Source organism: Mesocricetus auratus, unplaced genomic scaffold (genome assembly GCF_017639785.1).
Source record: "Mesocricetus auratus isolate SY011 unplaced genomic scaffold, BCM_Maur_2.0 Super-Scaffold_100014, whole genome shotgun sequence".
Taxonomy (NCBI): Eukaryota; Metazoa; Chordata; class Mammalia; order Rodentia; family Cricetidae; genus Mesocricetus; species Mesocricetus auratus.
The window spans coordinates 68,297,152-68,321,042 of record NW_024429197.1 but is presented as its reverse complement, the minus strand read 5'-3'; the positions used below and the strand labels follow the sequence as shown (position 1 = coordinate 68,321,042).

General features: G+C 39.7%; 1 protein-coding gene across 1 annotated transcript in view; it reads right to left on the bottom strand.

The window, feature by feature from the left end:
• Positions 1-926: 926 nt before the first annotated feature.
• The window catches only part of Brinp1 (BMP/retinoic acid inducible neural specific 1), a 180,205-nt gene continuing 157,240 nt past the window's right edge, over positions 927-23,891 (bottom strand). The window contains 1 exon segment of the mRNA XM_005075105.4: positions 927-2,524. Within this exon segment, the coding sequence (XP_005075162.1) occupies positions 1,387-2,524 (1,138 nt within the window). The 3' untranslated portion in view covers positions 927-1,386.

The window sequence follows — 23,891 nt, the reverse complement described above, 5'->3', positions numbered from 1 at the left end:
ACTGTATACTTTCATGATTCTGCATTTCACTCCCAATACACAAATGACTATCTAGATTGCAGACATATACCTCTTACAAATACCACCTAGTGAAAAAAAAACAAATGCTGATCTCCTAAGACTAATAAGCAATGTCTGTCCAAATTTTCTGCAGAAATGTCTTGAGAAGAGCCTTCATTCTTCTGTCTATCAGTCTAGGAAACCCAAGTCCCTTGCAATGAATGGCAATGTTTATACTGTGCATACATGGGTGGAGGCAGTGGATGCCTGTGCACCTGTGCTCATGTATATTATAAATTAATCTGGCAGTAATTAAAAAGTACTTGGGAAGCCTTTGTACTCTAATATAGCAATAAAATGTGCATTATTATTATTGTTATTACTAGGTCATTGGCTATACTCAAATTCAAACTATCCTTAGCAGGAAAAACATTTTTGAACAATATGGTATTATATTTTTTTTGGAGAAAGTAGGTGGAAAAATTTTTCTTTACAGAAGCAAAACAACTATCAAACACAATCTGGGGAGAGAAGTCTTTTACCCATTAGTAAAAGTTTTTGAGGCAGAAAACACAAAGTGTACAGACTGCTTATAAAGAATGTGTGTTCGAAAGGGGTCCAGAAGGTTGGAATCAGACTTGCATCAGGGCAGTTATAATGAGTGTATTCATGAGCATGCTGTTTTCCTGTGATCCTAATTTCTAAACTAAGGGTTTTGAGAAGCTAGTGTCTAAGGTTATTCACAGTTCTATAATTGTGTCAGTTTATGTTGTCCCAGCCCCACCTATTAGCCAGTTTCCATTAGCTTCCATTCATTTACAAGTAAAGAAGCCATATGGGTAAGACTGAAGTGTTTTTGCATCCCCCCAGCCCCATCAAAGCATCAAAAGAAGCACAAAGAATTAAGCATGAAGAGGAAAGAAATCTTAGCCGAAGAAATATCTTCTTTATCTACGTCCATTTCCTCCCACAAGGAAACATGGCAGTGTCAGAGGTACATTACATATATCTCTTTCTTTCTCTTTAAGTGTTTAATCTTAGCACCTGCACAGCAGAGGTCTTTACAATTCATTGCATATGCTCTCCCGTTCTCCCCCCCTCCACACAGCACCTGAGGCTCAAGAAGCCACCATCTCAAAGCTTCACAAAAGTCCGAGACCCTTCTTCATGACATAATATAGTAGTAACAGACATGCCCCACAGTTTTATACAGTTGCTAGAACACTTTAGTTTCCAACAAATAAAGATTTTTCCTCCTTTCTTTTGAATAGTAATTACATTTTACAAATTTGTGTGTGTGTGTGTGTGTTTTCTTTTGTTTTGCTTTGTGTTATTCTGTTGTATGTGTACAACAGAAAGGGAAAGTCCATGGCAAAGGGTCCCGGGTTAGCAGAGTTTGGCTGTCATCTGGTCAGACTGTTTGAGGATCTCAGTGTTGTAGAGGTCCAAGGCATGGTTCACCCTGATAATCTCACTGTTAGTCAGCTTCAGGCGGTGCTTCAACATACAGGAAAACAAATCCAGCTGGGGTTTTCCTGGGGCCACCGGAGGGGCCAGGCGATTAATTCGGTCCCGAATGTCCAACATGAGGAGCATCACGGATGAAGAGGAATAGAACTGACCGCCCTGTGTGTAGGACTGATTCACTTGTTGCACGGCACTTCGGAGGAGGTCAGCATTGAACCTCAGGCTGTAACCGAACACCTGCACATCGGATATCTTAATGTAGAATTGCCTCTTGGAGGGATCCGACAGGTCCACAGGGCCCTGGCCGGTGTCATTACGTAGGGTGGGTAGCCGAGTCCGACTACGCAGGTAAATATGGACAGTCTCGAAAAAGGTTTTCCACCGATTACCCAGCAAGAGAGTCCAGTTGTAGCACTGGCTGTTTTGCAGACGGATCTTCTCCCAACGTGGGTAGCCAAATTCCCCAAAGGGCATGTTCCAGCCCTCTGAATGGCTGCCACTGAAAGGATTGACATAGACAAAGAACATGGGGTCCAGGCTGCTGTTGCGCATCTGGCAGATACGCATGGACATGCCAATCACCATGTGGATGAAGTCCATGCGGTTCTTGTTGCTCTTGAGGGTGAGGGACATGCGCTTGCGCCACCGAGGGTCAAAGAACGTATCAAGGCGAATCTCGTTGCTGATAAAGGTAGTGTGAACATAGAGGCGTGAGTCCATCTTCTGCAACAAGTACTTCAGTTCCAAGTCCTGGAAGTCCAGGTCGGTCTCAAAGCTGATGAACTGCTCACTCCGCTCTGAGTCCACGTTCTGTGGTTCGCAGCGGCCCCTGTACAACTTGTAACCCTTATTGCAGGAGCCACAGAGGGAGATGTTTGCCAGGCTGCACATGGCACAGCTGTTGTTCCCACCTATGATGCATGGGATGGGGCGCTGGCACAGTGTAGTACTACCATGGCACACACAACTCCTCTGGCTCTCCAGGAAGGTTCCCCAGAACCCATTCTCATTGCAGTAGAGAAGTGACTGGACCCTTGCAAGCCACTGCTGAATTGTCCTGGGAAAAAGAAGGAAAATGGAGAAGGTTAGCTATCATGGATGGGGTTGTGAGAGCATTACGCAACTGATCATGCAATTAGGAATCTCCCAAAGAATGAAAAGGGGGGATTAGAGGGATGATTTAGTTGATAAAATGTTTAAAGTATGAAGAACTAAGTTTAATCCCACGTATCCATGCAAAAAGCTGGACACAGTGGCCCCGGGTTTGGGAAGGCAAAGGTAGGAGGATCACTGAGACTCACTTGCCAGCTAATATAGCCTAATTGGAGAGTCCTATGACCCAGTGATGTACACTCACAAAACGAATTTGATGGCTCCTGAAGAAAAATGTCTAAGTTTGACCTCTAAGTTCCACATGTTATACACTCATGTGCAGGTAAACCCAGCTATAGTCACACCAACACAAATGTGAAAACACACACACACACACACAGAGAGAAAAGAATAAACAAATAAATTAAAAGAAAATGTAATGTGAATATGTATTGATGAACAAATTATTATCATGCAGAATGCCATAAAGCAGTTGTATCACTCTGGACTTTACACTTTTTTTTTGGTTTTTTGAGACAGGGTTTCTCTGTATTGTTTTGGACGCTGTACTGGAATTTGCTCTGTAGATCAGGCTGGCCTCGAATTCACAGAAATCTGCCTGCCTATTCCTCCCGAGTGCTGGGATTAAAGACATGCATCACCAAGGCCTGGCTTGCACTTTACACTTCTAATGTTCTATGTGGATATCTTTAATGGGGAGGTGCTAGATTGAATTTGGGGTATCCATCTATTCCATGTCTAATAGGTACTATGAAATTTGCTTTAGAAATCATAATGTCTAAACATGAAAATACTTTCTGGATAAGAACAAATCATGAATCCTCTTCACTGGAAATATTTGAGGGTCATTCTTTGAAGGTCAGAGAATTTAATGTTCTCCACACCTTTCTCTCTGATGAGAGTATGCAATGCCTAACCCTGCTAACAACAACAAAACTTCATTGCATCATAGTCTAGACTTCCTGAGTGCTTCCATATGGATCATCTGGCATGATTCTCACAGTGGCTTTTCATAAAATGCAATAAAGCTATATGCTCCTCAGATGTCCAGACTTCTAAATTCTCAATTATGTGACATTTCTATTTCTAACTGCATCTCTAGAACCCTTGACCAATGCCTCCCACACTTTGAATGATACCATTGTCTTTAACTGGATTCCAGACACAAAATGTTTCCGTGAAGACAGATCTGTAAGCTAATCAGAAGCAGCAGAAGAATATATAAAAATATGGAAGGTAGTCAACGTAGAGACCTCTCATTTTTTTCCCATTTCTGTGAAAGTCACCTCTTGACTCTCTCCCATGTTACAAATAATCATGTATATCTGCCTAGCAGTCTTTACTCAGCACAGGGAATTTTTACTACCATCTTTTCACTTGTGTCTGCCAACAACACCCAGAAAATGACTTGAGATTCAAGCATCATTAGAGATATCTTAAAATTTTGACTCCTGTGTATAAACAGAGGTGACAGTGGACAGTTTCCTTAGCCTTCCCACTCACTCCTTCTATCACACAGAGCTGTTGTGTTTCATGAATTGTTATGAGAAATCTAGCTTCAAACTTGGTATGCATTAAGAGCTCAACAAAAGTTAGCTCTTGTTCTCCCTGCAAAGAAATTGCCAGTTCATTTTATAAGCATGGCCATAGAAGCTCCAGGCTAAATGATGTGCTCCAATCGCATGACCACTGAGAAGGGAAGTCTCCTGACACACTCACTTTGCTTTGGGCATTGCCAACAATGCAGAAATTTCAAAAGGAAAAAATCTTGCCTTAAGACTACATGCAAGGGCTGTGATGATATCATTGGTAAATACGATGGAGCCCATAATTCATGATCTTCCAGTGCTATGAGGCTGTAAACAGGAGCCCATCTGCATCCTACATCCAGCAGTGGGTGTATATTAACAAGCAGTCTGCTCTAACATAGAGTCACCACATCATAAACTATCAGATTCATTTTAGAGGCAATCGAGTCTAAGGTTGAAGACCATGGATCTTGTTGGGTCAAGCAGAACTGAAATTAGGGCAAAATGAAATACACAAGCAGAGAGATAGAGAGAGAGAAAGATACAGAGAGAGACAGAGACACAGAGAGACAGAGACACAGAGAGACCAGGGAGGGAGAGAGAGAGACAGAGAGAGAGAGATAGAGAGACAGAGAGAGAGAGAGATCATATCCTGTGACTGGGAATGAGTCATTGTATCTCTTGATTCCTTTGTATTCTTTGCTAAGATGAGGATAATAAAGTCTATCTCAGGAGGTTTCACATGGGCTGCTGAAATGACATATTTGAATTGCCGAGAAAAGTCTAGCATACAACAATTATAAAAAAGTAATGATACACAATGCTCATATCTCAGGGAATAAGCTCTTCCTTTGAAGGTCCTGAGACACACTCTAGCCATTTTGGTATAGCCATTTGAAATGGATACTGTTGAAATGCTTGCCTGGCTGGCTTAGGCTTTAAATGAGTTGTTTATCGGCTGTGAAAAATGGTGGAATAATTAGCTTCCTGAAACTGTCTACCTGTTTAATCCACAGAACCATTCCCACCTGGAAATTAAACCGGCCTTACAACACCCCACGGTGTTTCATCGAACCATGTGCCTTATTTTTAGTTTCTCCTCAGCTCCTCAGGTTTGGCAGGCGGGGCGTTTCTATCCCCAGCACGAAGCAGAAGACCAAACTAGCTCTATAAATGTTTGCTGAATGAATGAAGAAAGAATATTAATATTTTCCTTCCTACGTTTTATTAACAAAAAGAAAAAAATAGGAGAAAGAAAACAAACGTCTCCCTCTCCCCTCAGGACTGCAGTATTAGTTTTCCATACCATCGACCCACACAGCCACAGGCCTCTCTGGTCTCTGCTTCGTGAGACCAATCCTATTACAGCCTGGAGAACAGCAGGCCTGGCTTTCAGGAAATGGTGCAGGAATCATAATGAGCTGTGCGGCTCTCACTTCCCAAATCAGAACATCGACTGAATATTGGGGTATGAGTCATCTGATATTTTTTGTGAGCTGCAGGGGCCCTCCACGCGGCTGAGATTGCGTGGTTACATCTGACAAGAGCGTTATTTCAAAATGCCTCTTTCAAATGGCCCACACTTGCCCCTGTCACTCCCTCTCCAAGTGACAGCACAGTACCCCATTTAGAGCGCCTCTGTTCCCATCTGCAAGGCATTCTATAACCCCGTAGTGCGCCCCCTTTCTCGTGTCTCATCTTTGGGACCCTTTGTAGGGATCACAGCCCCCACTCCTCCTATCAATGCTTCATTGTGGTGGAACTCTCAGAATCCTCAGTGAGAGAAATAAAACGATGAAAGTTCCTGGTGATGCTAGTACAAGCCAGAGGGCTGCTGGGGAATTAGGATTCCAGCCTTGTCAGGCAGGAGGGATTGGGGACAGAGGCCCTCTGAGACGCATTAGCAGGCAGCAGGGCACCTGCGTCTCCTGAGCTTGGAATAATCAGGAGGTTGTGGGCTGTATCAAAGGGGGCATTAATGATACAGCATGAGGACCCAGAAGGGAAGTTGTGTGAAGGAGGGGTGTAAGGAGTGCTAGGCCTAGGGAAGAGGATATGGAGGGAAAAGTCCAGTGGCAGAGGGGAGAAAAGGACTTCACGTTGGAGATGATGGGCAGAAGGGTACATGGGAGCTACTGGGCAGAAGATGTGTCACAACCAACGTGTGCAGGATAGAAACAATTTCAATTATCACCAGTTACGAGACTGAGAAAATGTGGACAGTGGGAGCCCTAGACTGGGTCATGGATTAGTGATTCATCCCCTTTCTTCTGTACAAGAGTAGCAGCACCAGGCAGAGTGCACAGTGTTATCAGTAATTCCTACCTAGTGTACAAGGTCAGTGAGCATCCTGTTTCTTTTCAATACATCATATTGAGAAAATTAAAACTTGAAAAAAAGGCTCAACCCATTTCTTGTGTGTGCACCAATGCAAGGGTACGTGCACACTCACTGAGCTTTTTTTTTTTGAAACAAGCAACTTCAAGAACTGAATCGCCCTTAATCAAAATAATTTCCTATGCCTTCTCCATCTTTATCCAGTGATCTGAGTGATAAAACTGCCTCTGCTGGTGGAACCCTATGCCAGGGGAGGAATTCCATGCCTTGCCAGTATTATGCATCGCTGGGCATCATGGGTGGCGATAGGGAGTGTTCATGTACTGACTTCACATGAGTGTCACATGTTACCACCCTGGTGGGAACAGAAGATAATGGGGACTTGAGAAATGAAGTAACACACCATTCAAACACCAAGCTTTGTGCACCTGGTATGGATATACTTTGTGCTATGCACCATAATATGATATTACAGCAGTAAAGCAAACAAAGAGGAAGAAGTAGCCGTAAGAGGAGAAGCGAATGAAAAGAATGGGGAAATACAGAAAGGCTGAGTATGTAAGAACTATTATCACATGTGTTGCTTCCTCTGAACCTTCCAGGGTCCCTCTTCTCCGTTCACAGATAATTGGAACTCTGATGAGTGCACAGGGAGAGGATGAGGACCAGGGGTAGGAGGGACTGTGATCTATAAATACCATTTCCCAGGCTAGCTGGTGACAGCCACCTCAACTTTGGCGACAGGGAAACAGCTTAATAGGCCAGTTCTGTTTGGGAGGGTCTCCTAGGGCTCACAGAGACCCACTGCTATGCAGTCGGTGTAAGGCAGCTAGAACCATGTTTTAAAATGCTTTTATCTGTCCTTGGGGATCCAGCCATAGCATCTTCTATTCGCAGCCAAATCAGCACCTATCTGTTGGGTGAGATATTCAATTCATTCTGATGGAAGCTGGAGTGAAGGGAGGGGAGAGAGCAGGGGGCAGAGAAGGACTTAAGAGAAATGGTGGAAGAGAGTAAAGAGGAAGGAAGACAGGAAGCTGAATATTCACTTCTAAGCTGGGAGAATCTGGTGCTTGATTGATTAATGCCCACAGCAGCTTCAGATAAAAGCAGAGAACTTTTTAAGAAAAACCTTTCAAATTAACACCCTATCTCTGTCACGTTTGGAACTCAACAACCCTGTCACTGAATTTATGACAGGGACAGAAAGTACTTTGCGGTATCTCCTAGATCATAGAAGTTATCGCTTTACCCACACATTACCTATATGAGATAGGATTTGCTTCTGATTTCCAGGTCACTGAAGATGGTGTTGAAGTCAGAGAAGGACTGTCACTCACCCATGGGCACACAGCATAGACATGGCCAGATTTCAAAATCTCTAAATATAATCTTAGCACACTGGCAGTGATCATAGCATATATTGCTGGCCCTCTAAACCCCAGAGTTGATCTAAACTACTCTCAGAACCCTGGAGTCCTCTCAGCTGCTTCCCTGTGGGAACCTGTCTTTGCCTCAGCCAGGAGGTTCTGGCAACCTGACAGGACACCTAGTGACACAGCATGAGTCCCTTGTCATTTGGAGGGCAGAGGCTTTGCCACCCAGGGCTTCCCATCCGTTGTTTAAAGGCTAGAATCTTCCTTTCTGAACCATCAGGCTGGGGAGCCCTGGCTGGGATTCCTAATTCAAGCAACCTCCCTGCTGATTTTAATTGGAGGTTTTGCCTAAGCTGGGAATGTGGTGCCTGGCCTGTGGCATTTTAGGGAAGATCACACAAATCTAGTGCCAAGAGGATGGGGGAGGGGGTGTTTGCATGTAGGTTAAAATAGAGAACTATTATCCTTATGGCTTATTTGTTTAATAGAAGTGTGTTTTTAAAAGTGGAAAAGAAATGAAAAGAGAAAAAAGAGGAATTCCAAATTATTATTTTACTTACGTCCTGTGTGCTTCTTTGACACTGTAATGAGTGTCTACGTAAATCTGCATGGCTTCATAAAGTGTAGAGTGGGCAGGAGACAGGCTGAAGCTAGGAGACAAGCACTGTACTACTAGGTGTCTGGTATGCACTGTTCTTCGAATATTGTGTGTGTGTGTGTGTGTGTGTGTGTGTGTGTGTGTGTGTGTGTGTCGGAGCTCTGCGCCTGCCTGTTCTGAAAGAATGGTGTTGATTAAACCTTCACAAGTCTAAAGTGTCAGATTCCTGGAGTGCTGGTTCATGGCTATGCCACTCTTAATTATAACTAGCCACCAGGCTCACACTGTTCACCATTTTTCCCTGAACAAATATTTATCTTTTAATCATTGCCCTATTTGCGTCCTTCCATGGCCTTAATAGCCTGTGTCTCCTCCTCACTTCTTCACTGTTATGAGTGGCTCATAAAGGTGAGGAAGGAAAGACCAAAAGGAGAGTTGTGTGGTCTCACGCATGCCCTGCTGAGGACATTTTCTCATTTGGAACTGTGGAGTGAAGGCAATGAGGATGCTTGCAGGGGGCAGGTGTGAGTGTACAGGGAGGAAAAAGGCAAGCTGCAAAGTCAAAACCCAACCTGGTCTTTCAAATTAGGTTTCAAAAACTTAGCTGGGGAGGATTATGAAACAATTTTTGCAATTACACTCTTCTGTGTCTGGAAGGAGGTGACAGGCAACATCACCTGCATATTCAAACTCAGAGCTTTGCTTTGGGGCATAGAAGTACTGAAGACAGATGATGGAAGGAGCAAGATCCTCTCAGAGATGCAAGAACGACTGAAAGTAGCGGTGCTCCCATGTAGATGCTGTCTGTCAGAGTGTGCTGTTTGTCCTGAGTAGCACATAGGCAGGAAAAGGAAATCCTCAGACCGAGGAAGAGAAAAGAGACTAACCATAGCCGAATGGGCTGTTTTAACCTTGAAGTGAGACAATAGCCATGCAGTTCAATGCTTTTGGTGATAAAAGTGTACAAATTGTTTAAGTAAGAACTGCATTTACAGTAACACTATTTGGTCTTGGATACTTGACTTTGAATGCGTCACAAACTCTTTGAAACTCTGTCTTCCTTCCTTTTTGTGTGCACACACTTTTACCCATGTGGTTTGAGTGTGTGTACACATGTGTGTTCATGCACTTAGGAGCTATAGGCTAACCACTATTTCCTCAGGAGTCCACCACCTTATTTCCTATATCAGGGTCTCCCGCTGGGAATGAAGGCTCATTGATTAGTATAAGCTTGCCATATACTGAGCTGCTAGGATTCAACTCTCTCTGTCTCTCCAGTCCTGGGATTACAAGCATGAATTAAAAATGAAGGTTTTTTATGTGGGTGCCAGTGATGGAACCCAGATAGTCATGCTTACCATGCAAGCACTTTTCCAACCCTATTCTAAGTTTTCTTATCTCCCAAATGAGGAACATAGTATCTACTTTCCTCTTTGACTTAAGAGTTGACTTGAATGAGAAAAGCTTCTGAGAGTTTCCAGTGCAAGGATGTTGCAAGTATTAACCAATACTGTTAATGAGAGTAAAAAAAAAGTCATGTATTGTTAATGTCCCACATGAAAATATTCTTCTGTGTTACTAGAACGGCCCAGCTGATTAGAGTCTAATATTCTGGTTTCAGTGGTTGCTCATTCTTCCAATTCAAATGAACTTTGCTATTAGAATGCTTTCAAAAGAAAGAGCTAGAATAGACATGGGCATTGGACTGAGAGAAGAAGAAAAAATGGTACTGAATCTTAATGAGTACATTATTTAACCTTGAACTAATCTTGTGTCCTTTCTAAGCTTCTGTTGTCTCCAGTACAGAATGGAATAATAGTATACCCCTTGCAAGGTCTTTCTCAGCATCATATAAGAGAATGCACAGAAGTTTCAAACTTATGGTACATGTTCAGGATTTTATGAAAACAAGGACTATGCTCCCCTTTAGCTAATACCGTAAATGGTTCCTTTGAAACCAATAATTATAACTTAAAAAAAAACAAAGAAAAATTCAACAGAGTCTGATGGATGAGTTAACTACTGACATTAAACAATGGAATTTTGATAACAATTGCTTCTGTTCCACAAAATCAAGACTAATCATGGAAGATCTGTGAAAAATAAACAAGCAGCATGAACGAAAGAATTTAACAAAACATGGAAGCAAATATTTTCATGGTATTAGAATTGGGGGATATTTCTTTAATGTGCTTTCCATAGAGGGAAATTATTGGTTAATAGAACAGTATTGAGATTAATCCATACCAGCAAAAATACTGAAATTAGAGACAACATAATGAATTAGTATACCTCCAGCCAAAAGACAAAATTAAAAACAAAAATCATTTGTAACCCGAGCCATGGTCAGATTGTTTGTGTGCCCCAAATCTATCAACTGACATCTCAATTTTCAAAGAGATGGTGTTGGGGCACAGGGAGCTTGGGAAGTGATGAAGCCATGAGAATGGAGGCCTCAGGAGTGAACTCAGTGTTTGTACGCATGGGACAAGAGTTGTTGTAAAATTTTGAATTGTTAAAGACTCCATATAAGGAACTATACCTCCATAAGAACAAGTCACCAGCAAGAATGGAACATGGGCAAAGGATAGGAGCAGACAGTACCATTTAACAAAGCTGTTATTTAAAACACTAGTAAGTCTATGAAACTCAACAGTTGTCCATCATTAAGATATGTCAAAATGTCAATGATATACAACTCAGGCAAACAGATAAGATAAAATTTAAATTGCCTGAAAGAAATGAAGAGAAAAGAAAAAAGAAAAGAAAGAAGGGAGGGAGGGAGAGAGGAAGGAGAGAGAGAAAGAGAAACAGAGAGAGAGAAACACAAGGGAAAATGCTAAATATTGGCAAAGACATAGAGCAAATGCAACTTCCCTGTGCAGTGATGGGAAAGAAATGGCTTCCAGCAAAGAGAGGAATGATACTATTTGCTTAAGTATTTAGCAAAGTGAACATATTAACATATGTGTGCTAGCAATTCCATCTCTAGAATGTACACACACAAAAAAAAAGTACCCTGAAAGACATGCATTAGAATTGCCTCAATAGTCATTGCAGCCCCAACCTGGAGACCATGCAAAAGTCCAACAGCAGCAGAACAGATGTCTACACATAGTTTGGAATCTTCTGGGAGATGAGCCAATCCCAGCTACACAAAGCAATGAACGGTAATTGCTAAGGAAAATTAAAAGTTAACAAAACAAAGATGAAGAGTTGGAACTAATTTTAAAAGTCAGATTTGAATCATTTGAGATGGCTCAGAGATAAATGTACATGCCAGTAACGTTGACAACCTGAGTTCAAGCCCTGAAACCCTTGCGGGAGAAGGTGGTATCCTAACATGCACTTGAGTACCATAGCAGACATACATGTACAACTACAAAGTAACTAGTTAACTAGTTAATTAATATTTTTATACAAAGACAGAACTGATCTATGGCAAATGTGTCCATCAGAAGACAGTGATGGTCATGAGTACCTCAATATAGACAAGGCCCAATGTACGTATGATATAGATATATGATACAGAAATAAAGCTGGACAGTTATTTGTCTAGATAGATAGGTGGGTAAATAGATAGGGCTCTATATGTGTGTACCTATAAATCCATGTGTGTGTTCACATTTTTACTTTTTAAATTAAAATATAATTACATCATCTTCCTTCTTCTCTTTCTTCCCTCCAACCCCATTCATATACCACATACTCTCAACCTTAATTTCTCTGGAAGTCATGGCTTCTTTTTCCTTAATTGTTAATATTTCAATTATATAGATACGCATATACATATACACACATACAACTATATACCCATATGTATGTACATATAGATACATACACACTCACATATTGTTCTCAGCCCATTCACTGTTACTTGTGTACACATCATTGCAGTACTTGCCACTTGGGTTAGGACACTTTTTAAAATTCCTATGCACACTCACATACATGTTTTGGGAGAGCTCACGTGTGCTGGTGCTTGCAGAGGCCAAAATAGATAATTTGATTACTTATTGCTGGAGTTACAGATGGATGTAAGACATCTAATTTAAGTGATTGGAACTGAACATAAGTCATTGGAAGAGCAGCTATTTTTCTCAACCTCAAACCATCTGTGCACCTCCCAGGCCCTATTTCTTGCTCCTGTTGATATTTACATATGTGAAATGAGTGAATTTTATCTTGTTATACACTCACATGATTTGATGGTTTGTCCTTGCTGTAAGAACACAATAATTATGCAAGACATTTGCAAAATAAATCCTTTAAAATACACAGAATAATCGCATTATGTATAATATGACCGGGTCATATTATATCACCATCAAAACGTTGAGGTCTTTTGCTTATCTGTTTCATACTTTACTTTCATCTTCACAGTCATTCTTTGTCTTACGCTGGGTGAAGGAAGCATTAAAAATATCATTTTATGATTATGAAACACTGATGCTCAGAAAACAAGGCAGCCTAGAGGTCACTAGTGACTTGTCACAACTCTGAGATTATAACTCACCCATGTACAGGCTGGATGTGAGGCTGGGGTGTGGGGTGCAACATGGGAAGACATTTCTGAAAGAAGCTTAAAAATGAAATGAAAGAAAGACCTATCCACAAAGATCATGAGAACTCAGTTCTATTTCTGACTCAATCCCCTGAGTCTCTAGATTCAAATCCAAATAAAAAATGGTTTCTAGGCTTCAGGAGAAAGGGGAAAATTAAAATAAAAACTAAACACAAAATAACAAAAAAACTGGAGATGTTGGGGAAGTCTTTTGTCAATAAAGCACTGTTGAGCCAATAGGAATCTAGATAGGTGGGACTAGGAGTCCAGGAGGATTCTGGGAAGGAGAAACACAGGAGAGCTCGACATGTAACGCCATGGGGTAGGAAGCCCGGAACTATTCTCCAGTAAGAGACATACTTATATTAACAGTTATGGGGTAATTACTTAAGTCAGAGCTAGCCAGTAAGAAACAAGCAAGGCCAACAGCTTCATAATTAATACAGCGTCCTGTGTGTTATTTGGGGACTACAACGTGGCAGAGCCCAGGTGACTGGCGGGTGATAAACCAAAGCGGCTAGCAAAGAAAAAGCTTCTCTTTACATGGAGATACTTATTTTATTATCTTACATCAAGGAAGTGAATCAACTGCCTTATTTGCTACAAATGCAGAAAGACAAACATTGGTGTAAATGGAGATATCCCTGCCAAGCTTGGCCTTGACAAATCCTGCACAATGTCGAGAATGAGCTTTAGGCATGCATCTCCTAGCTTTTGTCCTAATTGCACTCCCTTGGGTTACCAGAGTATCGGGATTCATAGTCATTTTTTTGCTCTATAAATAGATAAGAAATGCCCAAAATACTTCTAGCTCAAAGCTTCATTGCCTCATGGTTAGGAAGAAATCCTTAGGCTCCAGTGATTGACAGACAGCTGCCCCAGGCTATGCTGGATTTATTTGTGGACTTGAACCTCTTATTTAATAAGACAGTTTAATACATACTCAGAATAAGTGATAGTCACCCAATCCATCACCTTTAACACACACACACACACACACACACACACACACATGAGAAAACAGGTAATCAAGATCAATCAAGGCAGCAATTTTTTTCTGAGGACATGCTAATGAGTCTATACTGGCAGAACATCAAAATCACTGATACAAGTGATTCTTGGGCAAGGTCTGGACCATGAAGTAGATGGAAAACTGAGACTAGATACATTACGTGATTTGTCTGAGCTTACAGAAATTGTGCTTGCAAGTCTACAACAGAAATCTGCCTCTTAAGAAAGAATTCTAACATTGCCCAAAATAATACTGATAATCTTTTTGTAAGATTTTTTTTCCAAATGAACCTTCATTCTACCAAGGCTATTGTGCATTAAAGAAAAGAAATAATCTTATTGTTAGGTGCATGCTGGACACTGGCCCTGAAGACACTAATTTTGAGAGACAAGATATAGAACTGTGATCCCCCTCCCCATTACAACAAGAGCTTATAGAGTTTAAATACTCCATGTTCTTTTTACAGCAATCCAGTGATTATTTTCTGTGATTCTGTTAAATTGTAGAATGTAGATTTGGGGAATTTTCCATGATTGAAATCCCCCTCAACTTGCAGAATGTTATTTCCCTCTTCTGGTACTCAGATTGTACATACACCCACAAAATAAGACAATGATAGCAGTTTATGTGAGACCATCCCCCATAACCATCCTACAAGAAAGCCAAAAAAGAAAACATTAATCATCAAAATAAACAATGAAACAAATGCCTGTGTGAAGTATTTATTAATAGGTTCAAATATTAACATATACTCACAAAAATAATTTTACATAACTAATTCTAAAGGCCAATTTTGCGTTACAAAATGTTTCCTCACAAGCTCTATAAGAACTGTGCTCCCTTCTGTTGTAACATGGGTTGTTTGAGAAAAATAAATGAATAAAAGCCATACTCTATGTGCATACTTTTCATAGAGACAAGAGGCTGGTTATCTTTTTGAATGTTAACAGATCTTACCACTGCTTTGATTAATAAAATAAGGTAGAATAGACATACCCCATTTATGCACTCAGAACTTTTTTTTTTTGTTTTTACGAGACAGGATTTCTCTGTATTGTTTCGGAGGCTATCGGTCCAGTCCGGCCTCGAACTCACAGAGATCCACCTGCCTCTGCCTCCTGAGTGCTGGGATTAAAGGCGTGCGCCACCACCGCCCGGCTATGCACTCAGAACTTAAGTAGCCAGCAGATGTTACCTTTTGTCTCTTGGAAAAATACCTATTAGTGTTCAGAGACCTTTATGACCAACTTGGCCATGCTGATCAAAGACCACATGGATAGACCCCCAAAATGAGCTGTTGGTTAATGGAACACAGCCTTCTGACCACCTCTGCTTATGTACCATTGGAATCTCTGTGTCAGACCAGCTACTAGTTGTACACAATTGAATAACTGCAGACTACTGCAGGCAAAGAACAATTATTTTTCCAATCCAGGCATGAATTTCTAATGGACGGCTCATGACTTTAGAAAGTAATTCTTTTTATTATTTTTTTAAGATTAATTATTTGTTACATATACAATGTTCTGTCTGCATGTATGCCTGCATGCTAGAAGAGGGCACCAGATCTCATTAAAGATGATTGTGAGCCACCATATGGTTGCTGGGATTTGAACTCATGACCTTTGGAAGAGTAGCCAGTGATCTTAACTCCTGAACCATTTCCCCAGCCCTAGATAGTAATTCTAAATGTGAGTCAATCAGTTATAAAAAATTAATCTTCTGAGCAACTATATAGTATGAGCCCAAAATGCAATTTCATATATTCTTTCCCTATTTTGATGTAAACCAGTTGTACTCTTATATGAGGCAGAAGTCTAACTATGCCTCCTTCATCTGCCCTGTCATTATGATAAACTGTCATCTCAGTAATTGTGCTCTTTTATATAAGGGACCTACAGACAGGGAGATTATTTGGCAGGACTTCTAATTAGTTATATTACTTTAGAGGAAATACTTTTCACGTCAGAGGCACTTGAACCTATTAAATACAGGCTATTCAAGTCTTTGAAGAGCGACAGAATAGTGAAAGAGTATTGGACAGTGACACATATGATCCTGGAATGAATCCAAGCCAGAAACAGCAAGAAAGTGATACCTGGGTCCTATAACTGGAAATAATAGGAAGAAAATTAGAAATACATTATTTTTCATTGCTTTTAATAGTTAAGAGCCTATTTTAGCCAATATGTTTTTTTCCCATAAGACACAAGCATGTCTCAATATATTGCAATCAGACTCCAAACCATGGAAATTGTAATGTTGTGCATCTGTCAATTCAGCTTCTAGACTTACAGGAATTAATTAAGCAATACAAACTAATTCTGTTACTCTAGTTGAGACATTTTTCCATTCTAGTTTGTTCTACCCTTTAATAAAATGATGGCACTGAGTTAGGAGATCTTTTGGGTTTCCTTCCAGGAATTACATATGGTTTTATAATTTGAGGTCATTTAGCCTTTTGGGTGTCACTAAATACATTAGATTTCAAATTAATCTCCCAATAATGGCATCTACTGTCTTCTTCACCATCTCAGTTCTTCTTTGTATAATGTGTACGATATCTGGAACTTAACAGGTATTTTCTAAAGATCTCTTCAATGAAAGACTGGATGGAGAACTAAATAAGTATTTAGTATAAATATGAGTGCATAAGCAAGTATAGGGGACCAGATCTGTGCAAGACGGAAGAAAGAGAAGGAGTCATATGTCATGATCATGAGTAAGTCAGAAACTGAAGTCAATTTTTTTCTGCCTTAAATGGGGATATGAAACTTTGTTTTTATTTTCCCACAGATTGTTATAAGGAGTAGATATGACCACCAATGCACAAAGCCATTTGCAAACTTGAAAATAACTCGTGTTGGAAGCTGTTGTCTTGGGGATGTTCATCCTTAAAGATTGCGCATGTCCCTAAACCAAACATGATAAATTCATTCCCAAGTTATGCCAGAGAAGGGGGAATCTCCCTGTTGTTACACTGGCAGCTGTTGGATGGTAGTTTATGCTGCCTCTCAGTGAGGATGCTACCTGCAGGAACACAAAGCAGTGAGCAACTGCTCTGGCAGAAGGGTTTGCGCTTTCCTGCTTCAGGAAGAGTGTCTGGAGGATGAGAGTCTCTACTGAAAATATAGGGAACCACCATTGTCAACAGCCAGGACAATCAACAGGCTGGAGGACTGTTCTTTATCTAGGTTTAGTTCCTTCATCTGAGGCTGGGTTCTGAGAACGATCATCACCAAACTATTCTAGAACAAAAGTTTTATGGCCGGAATATCTTGGGAAATACTCAAATTTTACCCCTTCTCCATTTATTTTGTAATTAATAGTATATAAACTTATTGAATCACACAGATTACTTCCTTTGCGTCTCCCTTTCACAACATTCTGTAGACTTCACTTCACTTAGTCAAATTCATTTTTGCTTCTTCTCTACCAGGTCCATACATCCAGTTGAAATCACATATGTAGCAATGAGTGGAGTTTTCCAGAAAAACATTTCTGAGGTTCAGTTTACAAAAGAGTGACAAGGACTACCCATTATAAGTTAGAATGAAATTATTCATTAAATGTAGCAATGTACGCATTGTAGAGTATATGTATAGCTAGTATACATTTCTTATATCCAATTTTACTTCTACTCTTCTACTTCTTTTCCAATTAACTACCAACTTTCCCACTCCATCTTGATAAGATTAGAAGCCTTCTTTTACTTATATTTATTTATGTATTTATTTGTTGTCATGTGCTAACCATGCCACATTAAATGCTCTGTTGCTGGATTCTAGGGACAGACCATAGTTTTACACCCATCACCACAACTGAGACTTGGATGTCTGAATACAGAGCCAAACTTACATTGAGAGTAAATGGCAGTGATATATCTTGGCTTGTCAAAATCTGTAGGACTGAGATCCAAACTTCTATCTCATCTTCATTATAAGATTACATTTGCTAGACTCATATTTTTATCTTATATAACAGAAACACCCACATCATAAAATGAGAAATGGAATCTCCATCTACACACTAGGACGATGTTTCTTGACCTGTGGGTCATAACCCCTTGGGCTTGCATATCAAGTATCCTGCATCAGATATTTTCATTAAAATTCATAATGGTAGCAAAATTAATTAAAATTATGACATAGAAAGGAAGTCATTTTATGGTTGGTTTCACCACAACATGAGGAACTGTATTAAAGAGTCACCTCATTAGGAAGGTTGAGAACTCCTGGTCTAGGGGTTACAGCTGCTCTGTTCTTGATTATGCTCATATTACAACTGTCCATTTCTCTACAGGTTACAGACAGATGTCATATAATTTTCCTGTGACACTGACTCTGTATGGTACTTGTTCTTATCCTGACTGCCGAGGACTCAGGCAGATTTAAAGACTTCTGAAGGTCACACACCTAATAAGTAGCATGGTCTACCTAGATGGTTATTATAATAAATTGAAAACTAACTTGACTTCAAAAAATGTAAGGAACCAAAGCTCTGTGTCCCACAGCAGGAGTGTGTGAGATTTTGTCCAGAGATAAGGAGGTTCAGAGAGAAGAGTGTGAACCAGTGTAGATATAAAGAGTCATTGGAACTGGGATAATAATTATTCTGGTGGCCAGAATCCTTCCACAGACACCAATTAAACACCAAATAGAATAAAACTATGCTAAAAGCTGACAAGGGTTCAAAAGTTAAGGCCCCATGACTAGAGTTTGATGTGGATGCCTCCAAAAGATCTTTATTTCAACAATGCATAATTATATTGTGCTTGGCTATGGCCTGTGCTACCAGGTCAAGGCCAGAAATAAAAATAAACCAAAGACCAAGAGTCATTGGGAAATGCAAATAATTATGCTGCATGTCCTCAATAAATAATCTCCCATTGTTCTGCATTATTTCACAATACAATCATCTCTAACAATCAGGTAATGGTAGTATGTAAGTCACACCATCATCAAATACCTGTACCTGCCAAGAATGTCACTTCATTTATCTTAATCTAATAAGCTCTAAAAGTGTCTTCCCTTTAGAGCATTTTTGAAACTACTATCCTCTTCCTTCTCTTTCCTCTTCCTTTTCTTCTTTCTTTTTCCTCCTCTTCCTTCTCCTTTTTATCCTTCCCTTTATCATCCTCTTTCTTTCTTTCCCCTTATTTAGTGCAAAAGGAGTTTCCCAAAGTAATAGACTTGACAAGATTTGGATCCAGAATGGTTAAAACAACTTCCACTAGCTTCTTTTATTTTACTGATGTGTGTGAACTGTAAGTCTATGGTCCTTAATTTTTGCTTTGATTCCTTCAGAATATCTTTGAGTGACTTTGGCCAATTCACTTAATATATTTGGTCTTCAGTTTTTCAATGAAACATGAGGAAGCAAATGCAATCCAAACAAATTCAGCTACATGTAATATCTATAGTTCATTGACATACTGAAGAGGTTCATTTTTGACAGGATGATGGCAGTATGCCTTCTGGACACATTCTGAGAAAAAAAATAGATTTATTTACTCATTGAAAGGTTTTCTAAATGCGTATTGTGTGACAGGTTCTATGCTAAGAAATTCTAAGAATAAATTGAGAAAATATATTGACAAGAGATGCTTGTATATAGGTCTTTTATCCTGGTCAGTAAATTATAGGATAATGGTGAACTTTAATGATAATTCAAGTAAAAAGCCAGAATGCAAAGAAACTGTGCAAAACATGACACAATACAGACTTTTGATAAAAAGAACAAGATCACCACTAGGGACTACAAGTTGAGCATTGAAGAGCTGGTAGAGGACACTGTTAGGAAGGTACCATCCAGGTAGGATGAATGGTCCAAGGCTACTTGTGGAAATAGGTTTTAGCCATTCATTTAGTGAGTTAAGTTAGTGGGGACTGTCACTGCAAAAGGCAAGAAAAGGTATAAACCAAAACACACACACACACACAGAGACGCGCACACACACACACACACATACACACACACACACACACACGGTATTATTTGTCACAGGCAAACTTTTGACAGATCTGTAGGTCACCTTAAAATTCATTCTAGGGCCAGGAGGTGGTGGTGCAGAAATAGGTAGATTTTTATTAATTCAAAGCCAGCCTGACCTACAATGTGAGTTCCAGGACAGGTTCCAAAGCTACACAGAGAAACCCTGTCTGAAAAACAAAACAACAACAACAACAAAAAATCATCTCAGGACAGAGCCTTCATCCAGTAACTTACAGAACCTGATGCAGAGATTCACAACTCACCACTGGGCCAAGCTCCCAGAATCCAGTTGAAGAGCGGGAGGGATGATACCATGAGTATAGAGGTCAAAGCCATGATGGGAAAATCCACAGAAACAGTTGAGCCAAGCTAGTGAGAGTTCACTGACTCTGACGGCTGGAAACCCTGCATAGGTTCAAACTAGGCCACTCTGAATGCAGGTGACAGTAGATGGCTTGAGCAGCTTTGGGAGTCCCTGGTAGTGCATGAACTGACTTTTTGGGGCCCATTTCCTATGGAGAGATACCTTGCTCAGCCTAGATGCTTAGGGGAGGGCCTTGGTCTTGCCTCAACTTGGCAATGGGACAGACTTTGTTGACTCTCAATGGGAGACCTTACCCTGTCTGAGGAGTGGATGGGGATGATGCAGTAGGATCAAGAGGAGGGGAGAGAGGAGGAACTGGGATTGGTACGTAATGGAAAATGATCAAATAAATTAATTTTAAAAATTCCATTCTTTCCCATACAATCAGTATTTGTCAAAGACTTCAAGTGGGGATGGCACAATGTTATACTGGATTTGCTTCTTAGGTAAGAATTCTGACAGTTTCTGGGAATACAAATTGAAAAGTGATCAGAGTAGATTCTGGGACATTTAGTTAATAGGGCATCTTCATTCAGGCAAGAGAAGATTTTAGTTTGAACTATAGGTTACTCATTAAAATTGACTAATTAGCATTATCTGAGAGCATCTCTTCTCAGAGATTCAATTACTGACCTTCTACCATATTTCTGAATAAAATGATTACTCGGAGTGTTATTTATCATAGAGTTGGGAAGGACCTCAGAGATAATTAAGCACCATTGCTTTCAAACTGTTTTACCAAGTGAAAAATTACCTTGTTTCCAAAAATGAGTTTAATTCAGAATTCCTTTAAAGAAAACAGCTCCATTCTGGTTAAAAATGTGGTACAATTGTTCCTATTCTATCTGTATACCATGTTTGAAAACCATGATGGATTAGTGTTACCTTATAAGACTGTAAAATGAATATAGGAGGGTGGACCGATAGGATACTGCCTGACACAGGTGAATTATTAATTACAGGTGTTAACTATTTATTCAGTGTTATACTGGTCCTTAACTCAATCTTTTCTATTCCCTATGAGTTTGGATTCAAGTCCACCCTACTAGCACAGCTCTGTTTCTTAAAGTAGTTCACATACAAATTCTAACCTGTACTTAGCACAGGCAAACTAATTATTCCCATCTTAAACATGTGAAAAGCAAGAAATGAGCTGGGTATGGTGGTGCTGTCTGTAATGATAGTATTCAAGAGGCAGAAGCAGATTCCTGAAAGTTTTAGTGTGGTCTTCATATATCTAGCAATGATAGCCAAATTCAACTCAATCGCTTTTCTTCTTTCTTGCTGCATAAATGTAGTGATTGCCTATGAGAGAGACAAGTTTCATGAAACTTTACTATGGAACTGTATCCTTTCATACTTCTGACTCCAGTACTGGGGCTTGAAACTAGAACCAGCTCTCCTACAGATGAATACAAATCCACCACAGCATAGCAAGAACTTGAGATGGAACTTCACCCATGAAGAAATTCAGAAAGGCATTTGGCTGGGTGTAGAATCAATCTGCTTATGCCCCTGGACTGGACCTTAAGCTGGTATAGATCTTATTTATCTTGGCACTCCCAAAGCCATGAACATCATAACCTCTCAGGAAGTATTTGTTCCATTAGCCTTCATTGAGCCAAGCCTCTTCTTTTCACTACAGAGGATTTGTTTACCCAGTTCTTGTTTGGGGTTCAGGGCTTGATTCAAGGCTGCACAACTGAAAAGTCGCAATAAGCCTAATCACGGAATCTTTTTGGAGTCTTAATTATAGTTCCAATGCCTATAAAACTTAATCATTGTCCTCACATTTCTAATCATAATTACATGACCCTGTCTTTGACACCATACTGCAACCAGAGTACGCCGACCACAACAAAGGTTTCCCTTTGTACTGCACACGTTACAGACAATGTGGGCTTTTTGTTATCTTCCCAATGAACTTTTCCATCCATCCATTTTATGTAGCCAACATGATAATTCTAAACCTTTTGCTCAGTTGTTGTGTTGTATTTGAGATATTTATACCTCTTGGCTTGTCAGACTTTTTTTTCTATAAATTGGATCAACATTGCCTGATTCCTAGATATAGCAGAATAAGATGCAAGACATATCCTTACTACCAGCATTCAGTATTATTGTGTAATAATGATGTTATAAGAAATTTAATAGGTAAAATGTCAGTGTTGTATTGCTATTTTCTTATCAAGGTCACTATTAGTATTTAATGTGGGAAAAAACAAGAATCTTCTAGACATTCTTATGGCATAGGCGTATTATAAACTTTATTTTACATCTAAAAAACCTGAGGCACAAAAGTCACTACATGACAATAAAGTTGGGAATTTGACCTGAGTAGTTTGATGTCAAAATCTGTGCAAATAATGAATTCTATTATCTGCTAAGGAATTGACTGCTTATGAAATTGTTTAGGTGCTCCTCTTGTGTACTGCTGCTATTATTGATATTATTGCTGTCATAATTATTACTAATAATAATCTTGTTTTCACTGTCTGGTATAGTTACTTTGCTCTCCAATTATACTAAATGTCAATGTCTTTTATAGCACCTAATCCCATGGTGCTATTAAGGCTGATGTGGGGCAATTACCCCACAACCAAATTGTGAATTTTATGAATTATAACAAACATTCAGGAAAGATATGTCTAATGGTATAATGGTGGCATCTCTGCTATACAGATAACTAATTATTTTCTTATTGATTTGGGGGTTTACTTAACAAGAGAGAACCAAATATTGTAAACCTGATCCAAAACCCATTATTTAGGAGCACATTAGATAGTTTCTTAGATAAATTGTCATATCATCAAGTCACTCCATAAATATCTATGTTTATTTCCACAGACAAAGGGTATTCTCAGTCTGAAACAGAAATATTTCACAATGATCCATGGTTCCATAAGATGCTGAAAATAAACAAAGGTTGAGGGTTCAGCCCTAGACAAGAAATTTACACCAGCCCTGTGAGGTTCAAGGAACATATCACAAGAGGAGACAAAGAGAATATAAAATCCGTAGGAATGGAAGAGAAGTTGTGAAATATGTCTTCTAAACAAGACACAGAAAACCATAGCAACCATCACAGAAGATATGCATACCACAGAGTCCATTATAACATTCACCTATGAAGTGGCAAAGAACTCATGAAGTTCTATCACATATTTCTGATGTGTTGGTAACCAAAAGGTTTGTGGAAAGAGAGAAACATAGTATCTAGCTAAGTACCCCGTAGTGACCCCCCCTCTAGAATCTAGTGGTCAGTTGCAAAATCAAGATCACATAGATGACTCTGCTTATATTTGGTTGGAAACTAAATTTAGCCAAAACTAGTGACTAGGGAAAGTGATTCATGGGTAGTAGAAGGAGTTGGTAGGTACAGGAAAAGAAAATAAGAGATCAAATAATGTACAAGTTTGAAATTGTGAAATAACAACATTTGATAATGAATTAAAAAGACTCTCTCAGCTTTGTCAGACATTCATTTTAGGCATTCTTACTATAATCAAGGCCATGGAAATGTCAAAATGACTAAGA